At 54.8% G+C, this 14995-nt stretch overlaps 3 protein-coding genes across 3 annotated transcripts; 2 read left to right on the forward strand and 1 right to left on the reverse strand.

Moving 5' to 3' along the window:
* Positions 1-3494: 3494 nt before the first annotated feature.
* On the forward strand, positions 3495-4122 carry N7482_009934 (uncharacterized protein; the record flags this gene model as incomplete). The annotated part of the gene is made up of 2 exons (XM_056692058.1): positions 3495-3734; positions 3844-4122. The coding sequence occupies 2 exons, from the start codon at positions 3495-3497 to the stop codon at positions 4120-4122; spliced, it is 519 nt and encodes a 172-aa protein (XP_056539764.1).
* A 5206-nt stretch (positions 4123-9328) lies between these two features.
* Positions 9329-11333, forward strand: nsdD (GATA-type sexual development transcription factor NsdD; the record flags this gene model as incomplete). The annotated part of the gene is made up of 4 exons (XM_056692059.1): positions 9329-9360; positions 9471-10374; positions 10613-10936; positions 11121-11333. 4 exons carry the CDS (start codon positions 9329-9331, stop codon positions 11331-11333), a joined length of 1473 nt encoding a protein of 490 aa, XP_056539765.1.
* Positions 11334-13784: 2451 nt separating this feature from the next.
* On the reverse strand, positions 13785-14279 carry N7482_009936 (uncharacterized protein; the record flags this gene model as incomplete). Its single annotated transcript, XM_056692060.1, has 1 exon — positions 13785-14279. The coding sequence occupies one exon, from the start codon at positions 14277-14279 to the stop codon at positions 13785-13787; it is 495 nt and encodes a 164-aa protein (XP_056539766.1).
* Between the last annotated feature and the right edge of the window lie 716 nt (positions 14280-14995).

Below are 14995 nucleotides of genomic sequence, written 5' to 3' on the forward strand. Positions count from 1 at the left end.
TCTTGCCCGCCTGTCAGAGGATCGCAGGCCGTCGCAAAGAGGCTGTTCAGTCCATCCGCGCTGCCACCAGCATTGGCGTGACTCCTGGGTCGTATCGCACTTGCGTACCATGATAGCGCTTGCCGAGTCGCCCCCTTCCTCAAACCCGACCTAACCGAGAGTGGCCCCTAAGCCTCAACACTAGGGGACACTGACCTTCTTTTCCTCTCTTCCCCTCCCCGCCGATCGAAGCGGTCTATCGGGTGTGGGTCTGGAAACGGCCCGGCTTGCTATCGTGCCCCGTTTTTTCCTTTTTTTGCTTTCCTTTCTTTTTCTTTTGCGCGACGGACCCCCTTGTCGCCATGGGGATTTTCCTCCATCGCACGAGTTCCATTCTGTCGGGTCACTAGGCTTCAGACAAGGGACGAGTTAGCACCGTCGCATGACTCAAGGCCTCGACAGCAGGGGACGGTCCAGTGACTCGGGGCTTCTGCTCTATTTGGTCGATAGATCGGGTCTGCCAGGCTGATGGGACTGTGACTGGGACTGGGGCTGAGCTTACTCCTTCCAGAGGAAGCAGCAGACCTACAGTCACAATTACCAGGGCAGCAATCGAGCAGAGTCTCTTCCCGTGTGCCAGGACTCCAGATCGGAGCATGCAGAAGCTGCCAGTGGAATCACAGTTAGTGCGGGTGTCCCCCCTCTTCTCATCCCAGCATCCAGATTTACACCCCTAGTACTCTCCGGACTGTATATTCGGAGTACTGTCGATATGCTCCGTGACATCGCCACCGTGATGACGTTCGTGGGATCGTACAGGGCCGGACACTATGGCAACTGAAGACGAGAGCGCTGCCCCCGGTCTTCACGTGCGGCCCACGGGTGGCTCTCGGTAATTATATCATGGAGCATCATGGAGCATCATGGAGCATCATGGAGCATCATGGAGCATCAGGCCCAGGGAATGTGGCTAGAGCCAAACCGTTTTCAATAGTCCCGTCCGTTCGAGCTAGTACCAACGGACGAGGTACGGGCATACCAATACATACCTAGTCAGAGATTCAGCGTACACAGCGTCAAGCTAATCACCTCTAGCACGATGCCAGATCTGACACCTAGTTGGTCCCGATGAGGAGTTCGGGGGTCCATCTGACCCTGGTCGGGAATAAAACGGAGATTTTAATTTAGCGTTTCAGAAAGAAAGAAAAAAGAAGAAAGGAAACAAGGAAATCATGCAATAGCAAAAAAGTAAAAAGAAAACATACCCGAATGAGATCGCTATGGCGTAGCCCCATCCGTTGGAGGAGACATGATTCATGGCCCGCCCGGTTGATGTGGTGTCACCCCGTTCGGTCGCGATGCAGACATGCCCTGGTCCATCAGCCTGGCCCGAGGCTCGAGTGAGTTTAGTCGCGCCTGATCCCAGCCTGTCAGGCAGTTCACGGACCCGATCGAGTAGAACCTGCAGGATCCTGCTCTGCGCCCTTTGGGGACGGGCATGATGCATCTGCAGCCCGTGCGAGATAGATACTACATACTCCGCTCTCTGTAGAGCGACTCGGTTGTGATGCCTCTTCAGCATGCTGTTGTGACAGCCCAGCTGTCAACTTACTCTGGCCCAGAGATCGGATTGATGTCCGGAAAGAGTCCCCACCTCTCGGAGAGTTCAAGCCCCAAGCAGACAAACGCCCAGTCAAAGTCAAACCCACCAAGCCCGTCCCTCCTCCCCCCCCCCCCCCCCCCTTTCCCCACCTCATCCACCCACGCCGTCAAAGGTTGGGGCGCGTGCGGTCCTAATTTTGGACGGCCAGAAGACGAGAGGGAGCTTTGCTTGGCCCCGAGCCCTGACATCTGTGGCGTCATGGAACCGTCCTGCTACCGGAGGTTTGACTGTGTCGAGCAGCGGGCAGGAACCGTGCTGTCGCTCGTCTCTTTCGCCCTTCAGGCAGAGTGGAGTCCCCATCTGGTCTTTAATTGGATTTTCCTTAGCCATTTCTCTTCGTGTATTTCGACCCGCTCCTAAGGAAATTGCATCGAGCGCTGGGACGTTCGCCAATTGGGCAGTGGCTAAACGGCTTTCGGCCCCAAGCTTTAGGCTCAATAGTCCATCAACGCGGCTGAAATGCCTATCCCAAGCAGACGGGTAGAGTAGTGCCATTGTGATACATTGCCCTGGGCCATTGATGCCAAAAAAAGAAAAAAAAAAGAAAAAAAAAAAAAGCAAAGAAAAAGCAAGGCGCCTCCCGAGGTCCCCCCTCGTTGCGGAAGTTTGTTGCCCCGAGCGTTTCCTGAAGGGGATGTACTCGCCCTCGCCGTCGTCACTGCGGACGGTGAGATAGCAGGTTGGGAGGTTGGGAGACCCCTTCCCCTTTTTTGTGACCAGAGGTCTGGAGGCCGATTGATGTCCTCGTAGCTTGTAGGATTTCAGGAGCATTGCTGCGAGGCCACGGCAGCAGCATACTCCGAACGCACTGGTAGGTTGGAATGTGGACGGATTCCACTGGGATCGGCCGCCTCTTGTTCACAGTCTTCTTTTGATTCCGGCTTTGCTTTTCTTTGGTTTAACCTTTCGGGGGATCTCCGAGCGTTTTGTTCTGGAGGTCTGATTTTCCTACCCACTCAATTCCTGGTGTGTTGTTCGATCGAGTCGACATTGACCGGGGAGGAAAACGCAAGCGGCAAAGAAGCCGCGGTAACAATAGAATGGACGTGCGCAGAGCGACTGAAATTGGGATCGGATCTTAATCTCTTGCCAACTTGAGTAAAGGCGCCGCTCGTATTCTCTTGCGGATAGGATTATCTGATCGTCCTCGTAGCAATTGTAACGGGGGCTCCACACGCCGGGCGGCTGGGAAAGCCTCCAGAGGTTGGCGGGTCGCTGTGTCAGGGTCGAGTCGCCAACGATCAGCATGGCCCTCGAAAGGCCGCAGTTGCTCTGCGCATGCTAAAAGAGCAGTCAACCCGTTAGCCTAGCCCGCTAAGCCTCTAGCATGCTAGCACTAAGAGCCGTTCAGGGCGGGACCCAAAACGGTCCCAACGGTTTGCCCCCTCGACTCGCCTCTCCAGCGCGTTGTCGATCATGTCCGTCAGCTCCATCCATCTATACCCAGTTGTCGGTAGTCTCGTAGTAGTCTTGTCGTAGTCTCGTCCCCGTGCGAGGATAGTGCACAGTATCATAATACTCTGTACGGGGTACCGAGACCTCCCTGCAAGATCCAGGCCTTCTGTTTCCCGTCCCTCAGGACTCCCTCGCGTCTTACTAGCTCGAATTGTGCCTCCGACTGACACTATAATGACACTGAGATTAAATGAACAATCTGGTCGCAGGCCCCATTGGTCGGTAGTGGAAGCGATCTGGGCTTTCTTTTCGGGGGGAAACCTGCTGGCGGACTAGAGTGCCTGGACGACTCCATACCACTGGTCATCGGTATAATATCGCCGAGCATCATCCTCCACATTCGACATCGATATTCACTTCCCCGTTGGTTTCCCAACCCCCACCACCAAGTCCCGCGATGACAAGTGGTGTTCTCGTTGGCTACTCCATAGCAAAATACTATCCCACGAGTGAGAAGACTCCAGTGCATAGCTCCGCAGGAAAATCATCCGCGCCCTCTTACAGTAGCGGGTGGTGGCCCGTCGTAGCCCGTGGTAGGTCCGTGGTGGTCTGTTCTCCCGATTCCGTCTTCGTACAGCAGTCCCTTCTACCCCAATGGCTCCGCTCCTGCGAACAGTTCCCGCCCGATGCCGACATGGTGTGCTGTGTGTTGGCAGGGGACCACACTCCCCCCCCTTCCATCCCATCCAAACAGCCCAGCGTCCTTCGTCAGACGCGCAATTGGGATGTACAGTTGCCGGAACTAGGCAACCGACATCAACCTCGGTTCGTCCTCCGTCCCCTGCTGCACGAGCGGTTCTCGAGGGAAGAAGGGGAGGGGAACTCCGGTCTTCTTTGCATCCGGGCTCGACACGAATGCCCCCGATCGCGGCGGGTGTAATCTGATCTCGTACAACCTCAGCACCCAGTACTGCGACCGGGCTGCCGGTCACGATTCCGATGGTCCGGATCGAAAGCTAATGTCGCGGGGAAAGCCGGACTTGCTGAGCATCCCTGCCTCTGGAACCTTGGCCCCGATGGTCTAGATACGTCAGGACAGACGTAGCACACGCCCCCTCATGCCTCTGTTGGCATTCGTTGGAGACGACAGGCCGGGAGAGTTGCTCAAAGGGCTCGTTGCTAGCTTCAACCACATGCTCTCACACCACCACCCTCATCCCCCTGCAATAGACGCCAGAGCACGCACGTTGTGGAGTCCTTCGTCCCAGACGAGGGGGGTGGGAAGGGGGGTGGAGATGTTTGGGGTGTATCTGAGTTCGGCACTGAGGCGAGGTGACCTACCGTGCATGCCACTAACTCACAGGTGTGCACGGAACGCATCGTAGGGTGGCTGAAATGGTGCGATCCGGGTGGTGCTGGGCTAGGATTGGGGTCGGCTCTGCGCGATGCAGCGATTACCATGTGGATCGAGTCCTTCGCATTGCAGCGCTCGATCTCGGGGGAGACCCAGTTACAAATCCTTTGTCTCCGAGGATGGCATTGCGGACCCGGGACAGCAGGTCGGATCCCCCGCGAGGAGGGGGGCCATTGGTCGGGTGGACCAGCTCTGGAGATCGCTGCATGTCTGCTGCTACTGCTGCCTATTGCTGGGGACGAAGGTTTTGTCTGAGCATGTCGGGGGTCACATCTGCATGTACTGGCTTCCAGGGTATTTTACGTGCCGATTGCATCGTGGCCGGCATTCACAGATACAGCATCATGTATAGAGAGGTATAGATGTATAGGCCTGGGATGCGGTGCTGCTGTCGGCGCAGGCCCAAGTGGGAATGATCAAGCCAGCCACAGCTGCAGGGGGCGTGAGAGGACGAGGGAGAGTAAACCGAGGACAGAGCACTGCATGCCAAGAGCACCGCTGAGCCCAGATCAACCAAGTGCGTTAGATGTTCCGAAGATCTCGCCTCGATTACCTTCCCGCGCTGGACCAGTCTGAAGACCGACGTTTGGGCCCCAGGGCCGTTAGGCCATGCTCCCGCTATGGATCCCGGCGTCTGTGCGCCAGGCCGCGAGAGAGGAAAAGGGGGGCTGGAGGTGAATAAGGTAGATAAGTTGAGTGTTACCAAACGAAGGATAAGGTACCATGTACTTGGAACCCCCAGACGAAGAGGAGAACTCGTCCACGTAGGTGCAGGGGCCTAGCCAAGAGCGGTCAGTATCCAGGATGGTCTCTGGTCGTCTGTGCCTGGGCAGGGGGCGGAGAAAAACAAACCCAACGGGCATGATGTGCTAGCTAACGGCCGGGTTCCACTGGGGGGGGGGGGGGGGGGGGTTGCCGCCAAAGCCACCAGCCTGGAGCTAGCAGGAAGGGGAGGGGGTGGAGGGGAGAGAGGGAACAAGCTCTGGCAGTATACTCCGAGCAGATGAGCTCGAGGCAAAAACTTAAGTTCGCGTTCGCAACCGCGTGGTCGGCAGGGCTCTTTGTTCTTTCTGCCGGATTCTGATGATTCTCGAGAACATTCCCGATCAGCTGAGGACAATCGCCACATTAATATATAATATACGTAGAAATCATCTACCGGGCTCCGAGACGGACGCAAGGCCTATCTAGCCATGAATCAGATTATCGATTATCGCCTATCCGTCCCCACACATGGACTGGACACGCGGCCGGGAAGGGCGCCAGCGCCATCCCGGGCATGAGGCCCGAATGGCCTTTCAATTGAGATGCGATCTGGACCCTTACGTCACCAGGGAGAGGGGCAAGACGCCGAGAATGGGATCCTCCTCCGGTCGCATCTCCTGATCGAGTGGCATGGAATGTTCAGATTGGGGGATGAGGGTCCGAGTATCGTGTTGCAGAGCGTTTAGCCTCGAGTACCGTGACGAGATGGGTTTACCGGGGTGTCTCCGAGGTGTGTATGTAGGGTCTCTGCCGTGATGCAGCGGACACGCGCACCCACGATCTGCCCAGTGACCTCCCGTGTGATCCGATCTCGATCCAAAGCTTAGGCCATGCGCGACAGCGCAAGGTGACGACGGCCCGGGCCCGTTTAAATGGTCGGGGAAGGTGCTGAAGAGGGAAGTGGACGCCGACGGAACATCACTGGGGAAGAGGGGAAATTGGGGGAGACTCCGAAACTTGACTGGATGGGAGGGAGTGGGGGGAACCAGAAACGGCTGAATGGCTGAATGGCTGTTGATACTCCGTAAAGGAGTGGTTGGCTTCCTTCTCCGTATTTTGCGACTGGGGTTGGCATGATTGAGTTCTGGTTGCTCTGATTTGGCGCTGCGGTGACGTCGAGGGAAGTTTCGTATTTGACTTTCGCAAGTCACGCTCGCGGCATGGCGTATTGAGTATTGACGGCAGGACACCGTACGGAGGGCCGATCCTACAGTATACCAGGGACGCCATCGTATCAACTATACTATACTATACTATACTATACTATACTGCGGAGCTCGCATGATCTCGTGGTACGATCGTTCAACTCGAACCCCAACGCCCTCCACCTCCTCAGATCGGAGGCCCGGCACTCTTTCTTCCCGGGCCCGCGCAGTGACACTAGCGGGCTTTCTCCACACGCCCATTCCTCAGATCGGAAAAGGCATACCTGCTGTTCCCTTTCTCCCACCCCGACCATGCGGACCGGAGAAAAAGAAAATTACCACCCGCGCTCCGGCTCCTGCTATTGCTACTATTGCTACTATTGCTACTACTGCGACCGGTCGTTAGCGACAATCGGAATGGATTTTAGTTCCATGCAACTAGCGAATCTGCCCACATCCAAGTCCGATCTGCTTGGCCTACAGGCTCGGGCGTCCTCGGGTTTGACATCATGCCCTCAACGTCTGGCATTAATAAGCCTGGGGGGTCTGATCTCATGCATGGCCGAGGCTGACGAGTCGAGAAGCAACTGCGAATGCTCGGAGATCGCTGGCCTCATGTGACACCCACGATGATGGGACCTTTCACTTGGGAGCGTTTTGGGGGTCCTGCCAACAGTCGGAGTAGTCGTGAGCGATATAGTATAGTTGCGTCGCTAGCCCCGGCGCAGGATTCCGTAATCTCTTGAACCCTTCCACGAGAAGGGTCCGTTGCTGGGGATGTGATAACCTCGATCTCCCCTGGGTCTAGTCGGTAGGTACTTTGTGTGCCCATAGATCAGAGTTATGGGGAAATAGCGAGAAAAACTGTACCGGTACACTCAATCCGCCTGGAGGCCGCAAAATTCAGTCGCCATGCGACTACGAAGTAAACCCCAGGACAGGCCCGGGTGTACCTCCATCCAGACTGGTTGGTTAGTCACCCGCCTCGCAGGGAGATGGGGTAGGGCAGGGGGCATTTCTAGAAGCACAGCAGATGGAGAGCATCGCCTCGGCCAAGATGTTGCTTCTTCTATTTATTTTTGTCTCTTTTTTCCCTTTTTCTTCTTTTTTCTTTTTTTTTTTTTTTTTGGAGACGAGATCCATGTGATTGGTATAGAGTAACACGGAGGATGATTATTGGGGTTCTTTTTCGGTCTTGGAATGGTTGGTATCTGCTCCTCCGTCCTCGCTGTATACGGTCCATGTCCAGGAGTGCAGGCGGGAATCCATCCTTCATGGCCGGCCTCTGATGATTTGATGATTATTATTTTCCCCTTCCCACGCTCACTAAACCCACACTATCGTCTCCCCTTCCTCCACTCTACACGCCCCCTGGTCCCCACTGTACGCCCCAAGATATCCGCCCATCGCAACTAAAGCCAGACTAGCAGTGATAGGTATGATCCCAAAAGTCAACTCCACATGCGAAGATCCGCAGTTCGCCTGTACCGTAATTTGCCTCTCAGTAAAACAGCGTCATGACCGATCTACTAATTTCCCAGTATTTTTTCTCAATCTCCCCCTCTCACCTACTTGGACTTCCGACTACGACTAGTCCCTCCCTAGGCGTTTAGCACCTTCCTCCAGTAGCTTTCCTGGTATCCACCTGCTAAAATCAATCGTCAAGTATACCGATCTGCTGCCCATCTCGATCCACTTGATTCCTCCGATGCGCAACGCTCTTTTTTATTTTTGAATTTTCTTTTTTAAAGTTCCTGTTGGCGTACCGGCCTTGCCATTCTTTTCCCTCCCCCCCGTTCATTCCAATCTAAGGCCCGAAATGAAGTAGCCTCGATCCCCTTGATTATTGTCTTTTTATCCTTTTTTTATTTTCAGTGATTATTACTGTATTATTCCTTATTGGGTTGGGTCCTATTTTAGTATTATTATTATCTTATTATCTTCCCCCCCCCCTCTCCCTTATTATTTGAGGTTTCCCCTCCTCCTACTCCTAACTGGGCCTGGGACTCCAATATCGATCGCGGGATCGAAATCTTACTTTATTTAACTCTGTGCTCCTCCATTCCTCTCCTCCCAGCCTTTTACCTATTTGACCTCTCTCCTCCCTGTGGCCTCCGGGATACTTGGATTGACATTCGACATTCCCCCGTCACGCCGAATACTCGTTGGTGGCTCCCCCCATCCGTTCCCACGCGAGGCCCAACTTGACCCATCCATCATCCCTTGCGTTGCGACTCTCCGCGATCGATCTCGACTTCATTCTCAAATTTTTTTCCGCCTTTTTTTTTTCACGTCATATTCTGTTCTATCTATTCTTAACGATTGACTTGACCGGGTTCTGCTCGTTGCTGGATCCTTTCCTCTTTCCTCCCCCTCCAAGCTCTGCGACGGAGGGAATGTCCCCGGGTTCCAGACAATAATATCCCCTCTAACCGAACGATATACTTCGACCCTTCAACCCCGAAACCTTCGCTCGTCTGCCCCGATCGCATCGGACTTAATTCGCAACCGGCTGCTGGCGGACCCCCGCTCCCAAACCCCGTCCAAACCCTCAAACGCCACCAACACCGCCCCTCCAAAGATCTTGGGTCGCCCTCGCCTGTCTGTGACGGCATCGCATCTCCGATCTTGCCGCCATCCGGAGACCCTTTTCATCCAATTTTCCTCGAGTGGAACGGTCTTTCTGGTGAGATCGGTCGCATAGAAAGATCGGTTTCATTCGGCCGGATCTTGCTGCATCATATTTGTTGCCCAGATCTTCCCTTTCCTGTCCTCCGTGGATACTCTTGATTCTTCTCATCGTGGATCTTGGATACGCGATCGGATCGGTGAACGCGTAACGAACTTCGTTGATGAGGTCAGGAACCCAGGCGTGACGGATTGAATCCCTCTGCCCCCCCCCCCCATCCTCCAACCATCTTCCATCCTTCCCACATCACATCACCTCTCTTCTTCCCCCGAAACGTGATGGGGTCTTTGGAAGCCGCTCCTAGGCACAGGTGAGTTGGCCGACTCGGTGCTTCCTTTTTCTGTTCTTGATTTTTGGGTCTTCCCTTGTCGCGCGCGCAATCAGTCCGGACCTCAATGCTGACCATGGTCCACACTGCAGAGACCCTTTGCCCGCCATCGGTTTCCTAGGCAAGGACGGTTCGGGGTATCCTCCCAAACACGCTGTCGCCGCTTCTCCGACCCCTCTCCTCAGCCCGAACAACATGTACGCCGGACAACCCCTCCCTTACTCCTACGCGCCGGCCACCAGCGCACCGTCGCAATCGGGGTATATCTCACCGCCAGCATCGCGCCGGGTCCTCGAGGACGACAAAGACAAGACTGGCGGCCGCCAGTCCCTACCCTCAATCCACGAGGCCCTGGGCAACGACAATCCTCTCCCATATCCCGCGCCTACCTCCGCACCTCCACCACAATCGGGACACACCGCACCTCCTCCCTCACATCTCATCGGGCGGTCTAGCACCGAAGGACCGCCCGGGCCTCCCAACCCTTTCTCCAATGGCCCGGCTACGGGGTCGATGATGCGGGAACCAGGCTACCCTGCACACCAAACCCAGCTACAGGCCGATGCGTCACGCACCAGCCTCGTCTCAATCAACACGCAAGAGTCTCGAAACGCGTCGCTGCACTCGCTCAGCACGGGCAAGTCGCCAACGCAGAGCGCCAAAACGGGCATCACCTCGGTTTCCGGATCGCAAAACTCCTCCGCCTATGATTACAGCGCGCCACCATCGGCGGGCAGCGTCGCGTCGCCCAATGGCTATAGCCATTTCGCTCCCAACTACTCCTTTCCTCCGCAGCAACAGCAGCAACAGCAGCAACAGCCGCCGCCGACGGGCCCGTCATACCATCCCGCGCCTTACGACAACCGAGCATACATGGGTGCGCCGCGGGAAGAGGTCAAAGGTGGATTCGTGGGCCGTCCGATGCCGGGCCAACCTCATGCTGACACGGTGAAACGACATCTCGACGTTTACGATGTGGAGACATCTCTGAATGAGGTATGGATCTCCTCTTTTTTCTTTTTCTTTTTCTTTCGTACCCTTGGCCTTGTATCTTTGTGTCTATTCGTGTGGCTTCGCGAGCGGCAGTGCTCCTTTTGTGTGCGCTGGTGGGGGACTTAATAATCGCGTGGGAGATTATGACCTGTCGATTCGCGGCATTGTGACTGGCGGTGCCAGAGTTTGAGACCAGGAATTTGTGGGCTAACATGTTTTTCCTTTTGCCGTTTGGGAACAGATCTCCGAGCTCAGCACGCGGACATTGGACTTTTCAAGACACTACGCTGCACGAGCACACCAGACGCAACGGTCTGGACCCGTTCTGGGGTCCCTACCCACGCTCACCGAAGTGGAGGACATGCTCCATCTGCAGCGCCGGAACCAAGATGCCCTGATCCGGATACGGACGGCCGTGGTGAACCAGGAACAGGCCCTGGCGGAGCAAATGGCGCAGCGAAAGGCGTTCAAGCAACCCGGGGAAGACGAGCATATGGCCATGTACCAGGAAGAGTTCAAGGGCTCCGGTGGATTCGCCGGGGCGGACTCGAAGAAACGGCGTGGAGTAAGTTTCCCGTGTTCCCTCATTCTTCCGTCTCTCTTCTCCCTTGTTTTACCCGTTTATCCCCCTTTCTCCCCCCCCTGGCACCATGGTTGGCACCTGCCAACCACCGTGACTCAGTTGCTCCAGTCCCCCCACCCCTCCGACCGTGCTGGAATCCGGATGGCTAACCACCACGTTCTTGCAGAAGGCGGCCCCTCCTGGTCGTTGCCACAGCTGTAACCGAGCCGAAACGCCAGAATGGCGTCGGGGTCCAGATGGTGCCCGAACGCTGTGTAACGCCTGCGGCCTGCATTATGCCAAGCTGACCCGCAAGATGGGCGCTAACAAAGCGGCGACCCTGGGATCGAACCTGAAGCCGAAGACGGTCCTCGACTCCGCATCGCCAGCCAGTCATTAAGCTTGCTTTTTCTCATGTGGCGTTGGAAAAAGGCGGGAAATAGAAACGGGGGGCAAAAAAGGAGTTCAGTGTGGCCCATTATTCTTTATTTATTTTTTTGTCATTTCATTTTCTTTTCGCGCCCAATCCTTGTTTCCTTTTGTGCTGTCCACCCTTTTCTGTTCTTATTTTGTCTTTTCTTTTTTCTCCTTCGGGGACTTGATGAGTTTGGGCTTTGCTCCTCTCGCTCCCCGTGACGGCATATCCTCTTGTTTGACTCTTTTGGTTTCCTTTTGGGATGGGAATCTTGACCTTCCTAATTGGTGGCCCTTATATAATACCCTCGCAGCGTTGGGAGCCCGGCTTCATAGACCTTCTTTTGATATCGGATTCCTGGGGCTTTTTGTCAAGACTGTTTCTCTCCGCCCCCGTCCCTTTCTGGTTCTGGTTCTGGTTCTGGTTCTGGTTTATACCCTGCATTGACCTGTCTGTCCAACGAGCCTTATTTTGCTTTTTTCTCACTTTTTTTTTGGTCTCCGCCCTGTCATCGCACGTGTCCGAGTATGTTACCCCACCCCCATCTGTGATGTGTGTACGATCTTGTCTCCTTAGCATCTCCACGGACTATATTGGATGAAATATGCTTTTTTCCTGATCGATGATGAATGTTCGGTGGTCGCTTGGCCCCCCAATATTCCCTTGGCACACTGCGCGCTGATTGCGCTGGAATTGACTTGCGGGTGGGCCATTGGGAGTTGTATGGCATGATTGTGCTTTTTCCTATCGTGTAATTCTGCAAGATCGCGATCGGGATCGGAATTCAATTTACCCTAGTGGAACATCTCTGCAAGTGGTTAGACAACCGTTGGTTTGGTGCTTCGCTACGGTAGATCCCCGTGTAGATGGGTGGCATGGTTGTTGCCACTGGAGATAGGATCTAGCTCGGCCGTGCTATCGGCCGGAACGATGAGGTCAGAGTTGCGGCAAAGGCCGAGGGCCATTGTCTGGGTCGACCAAGACAGACACCGGAGCGGAACCGGCCGTGGAGAGCCGTCGGATCTGCGGAGTACTACTTAATACTTACAAGTATGCGTCTCCGATTATCTACCATTTTCGACCGATCCAAAGAAGTATGGGCGTATCGCTAGGGATAGGGATATACTGTACTAGCGGAGTAACTTATGCCAAGCCATGACCGCATGGAGGCGACGAACAGCCTTAAATTTCTTATTTTTGAATTCGATTTCCATGTCGATTTTTCTTTTTCACTTCTCCCAGCCACGGTGCGCCCCGTGGCGGGCAATCATGCCCAGCACCGCGTTCCATGGGCATCAGGAATAACCCAAGGGAGTAAGAAGTGCGAACTACTGTTGAACTATTGACACTCAATGCCCATGTCAATCTTCATGGATCTGGAATGCGGAATGGGGCGATCTGCAAAACAAAAACGCGAGAGCAAAAAAAAAAAAAAAAAAAAAAAGGAAAAAAGGCGAAAGATCGTACGCAAATTCGCCCATGCATCTCATCGGCAATGCGCTCCCCCCCTTTTGTTCCCGATCGCCGCGATTAGACTTGCACGATCATCTGAGCGGAAACCCTAATTGTGCGCTGAGCGCGGAGCGCGGGGCGACGGATGGGGTGAGTTCGACTCTGGACCTGAACCTGGACCTGGACCTCCTTCGTGACCTACGGAGGCACTCCGTAACTGGTTAGGTAGTCAGCTAGGCTAGCTAGATAGTACCGGGCTGCAAGTGCGCCTATCCTCGTGCAGCGGCTTCCTTTCTGGGGATCGGTCTGGCGACGTATTGGTCTATGGACCGGACCGATTATTGGGGGATGTGGATGGGGGATGTGGATGGGGTATGGGGGATGGGGGATGGGGATGCGCTGTCGTTGCGCACTGTCGCATCGCATCCGCCATGTAAACTCTCGAATCTCAAATCTCAAATCTCAAATCTGAAATTTCAAATCTTGAATCTTATTTCCTATTTCGTATTTCCTATTTCGTCTATGAGTACGGGGTATGTCAGATTCTAAACCTTCAATCTCAAATCTCAAATACTTCCCGGTGCCCAGTGCCCCTCCCTCATACCAGGAGACCGACACCGTCGGGGAAAAAAAAAGCCACCGCGAATCAGTCTGCAGGCCCGCGGGGTGTGGGCACATCCCGCGTGTCAGGATTTGTCATGGGTCCGTGGTGCCCGGAGGAGTTAGGAGGGTCAGTAGGTTTGGAGACGGAGTCGTTAGTGGTTTTGGGAAGGCGAGTGGTGGTGATGGGCTTGGGCTTAGGCGAGGGCTGGGCTGGGGCTGGGGCTGGGGCTGATGATGGGGCTTGGCTGGGTCAGGCTTGGGAGAGTATGGACTTGGGACTATAGACTGGAGATTGACAGGCTGGTTCGCGGGCACCTGGATAGGGACCCCTTGTTCGGGGATCAGTGGAACCGGTCGTCTGCAATGGGAATATCGTCCGAGTCAAACATTCAGCCGGGGTCGAGGCTTCGTGCGGTTCGAGTCATCCACCCGAGCCTCTGTTGTAGTCGCATTGGCAGGAGGGGTTGGCCGGGGGATCGACCGGGAAGGGGGGAGGAGGAGGGGGCCACTGATCGAGGGACGACAGGCTGGCTGAGGAGCGGAGTAGCTGAGTCGCTGAGGGCGGGAAACTCGGTGTGTGTATACACCGTACTTCGGAGTCACAGAATCCGCGCGCTGGCTGGCATTCTGGAATCTGGCGAGTTGAGGAAATGGGCAAAATAACGGTGTGGACGGTGCAGTAATTTGGGGGCCAATGGCAGCAGGATCGAGAGGGTTCCAAACGCTCGGGGCTAAGGCTGACACTAGCAGGGATGGTCGGTATCGATCGAGATCCTCAGATCGCTGAGAGTATTTGAAATTCTGAGATCCCGTCGGCCAAATGGCGGTCCAAATGGGGCAAGGTTCCTTCGGGGTGTAAGTGGTGAGAGAGGCCATGTGTGGTCGTGGCTGTTGTGCCATTTTTCTTCTCCTATTTTTCCTTCTCAGAGACAGAGAGGATTGTGGTTACGGCGTCGAGTCCATCGTGATACACATACTCATCCAGTGACGGGCGCGGTACCGATAAGGTCAAATAGGGTATAGATCCGTGAACGCCATGCGAGCTCGGGGAGTGAGGACTTACTACATTTGATCGCACCATCCCAGTTAGGAAACCAGGAGGCACCCAATCAAGACGGGCCCCTCTTTGGGGACTGGCTGATGGGGTCCCTGTGGAGATCGTCTGTCATCTCGTGACGGTACATCGTACGAACGAAATCAGAAACGCCAAAGGGTCTCCCCCAAGAAAGCCACGGAGAATTATTACTGCTGAATTTGAAATTCCAGGGGTCTTGCCTTATTTTCGTTCGTTTTGGACTGAGTGTGCTTTGAGCGTTCCAACTTATTTCCACCCCCATCCGTCATTTAGATCAGCTCCTATTTTTTTAGTTTTTTTTTATTGATTATTATTTATTTTGGGCTAGGATCGCCTCGAAATTCAGCCAACACAGCTTAATCCGCCCATCGCACCCCCTAGTGCGAGCCAAACTGTGGGAATCGTGAAGTTTCCTAATTCCCGGGCGCTTACCTCATGGCGATACAACGTGGGACTCAAAATAAACTCCGATAGACGAGCAACTAGACACCACTAGCCTGCCCATAGAGGCAAATGA

Source organism: Penicillium canariense (genome assembly GCF_028826845.1).
Source record: "Penicillium canariense strain IBT 26290 chromosome Unknown utg000007l_segment0_segment0, whole genome shotgun sequence".
In the NCBI taxonomy this organism is placed as follows: Eukaryota; Fungi; Ascomycota; class Eurotiomycetes; order Eurotiales; family Aspergillaceae; genus Penicillium; species Penicillium canariense.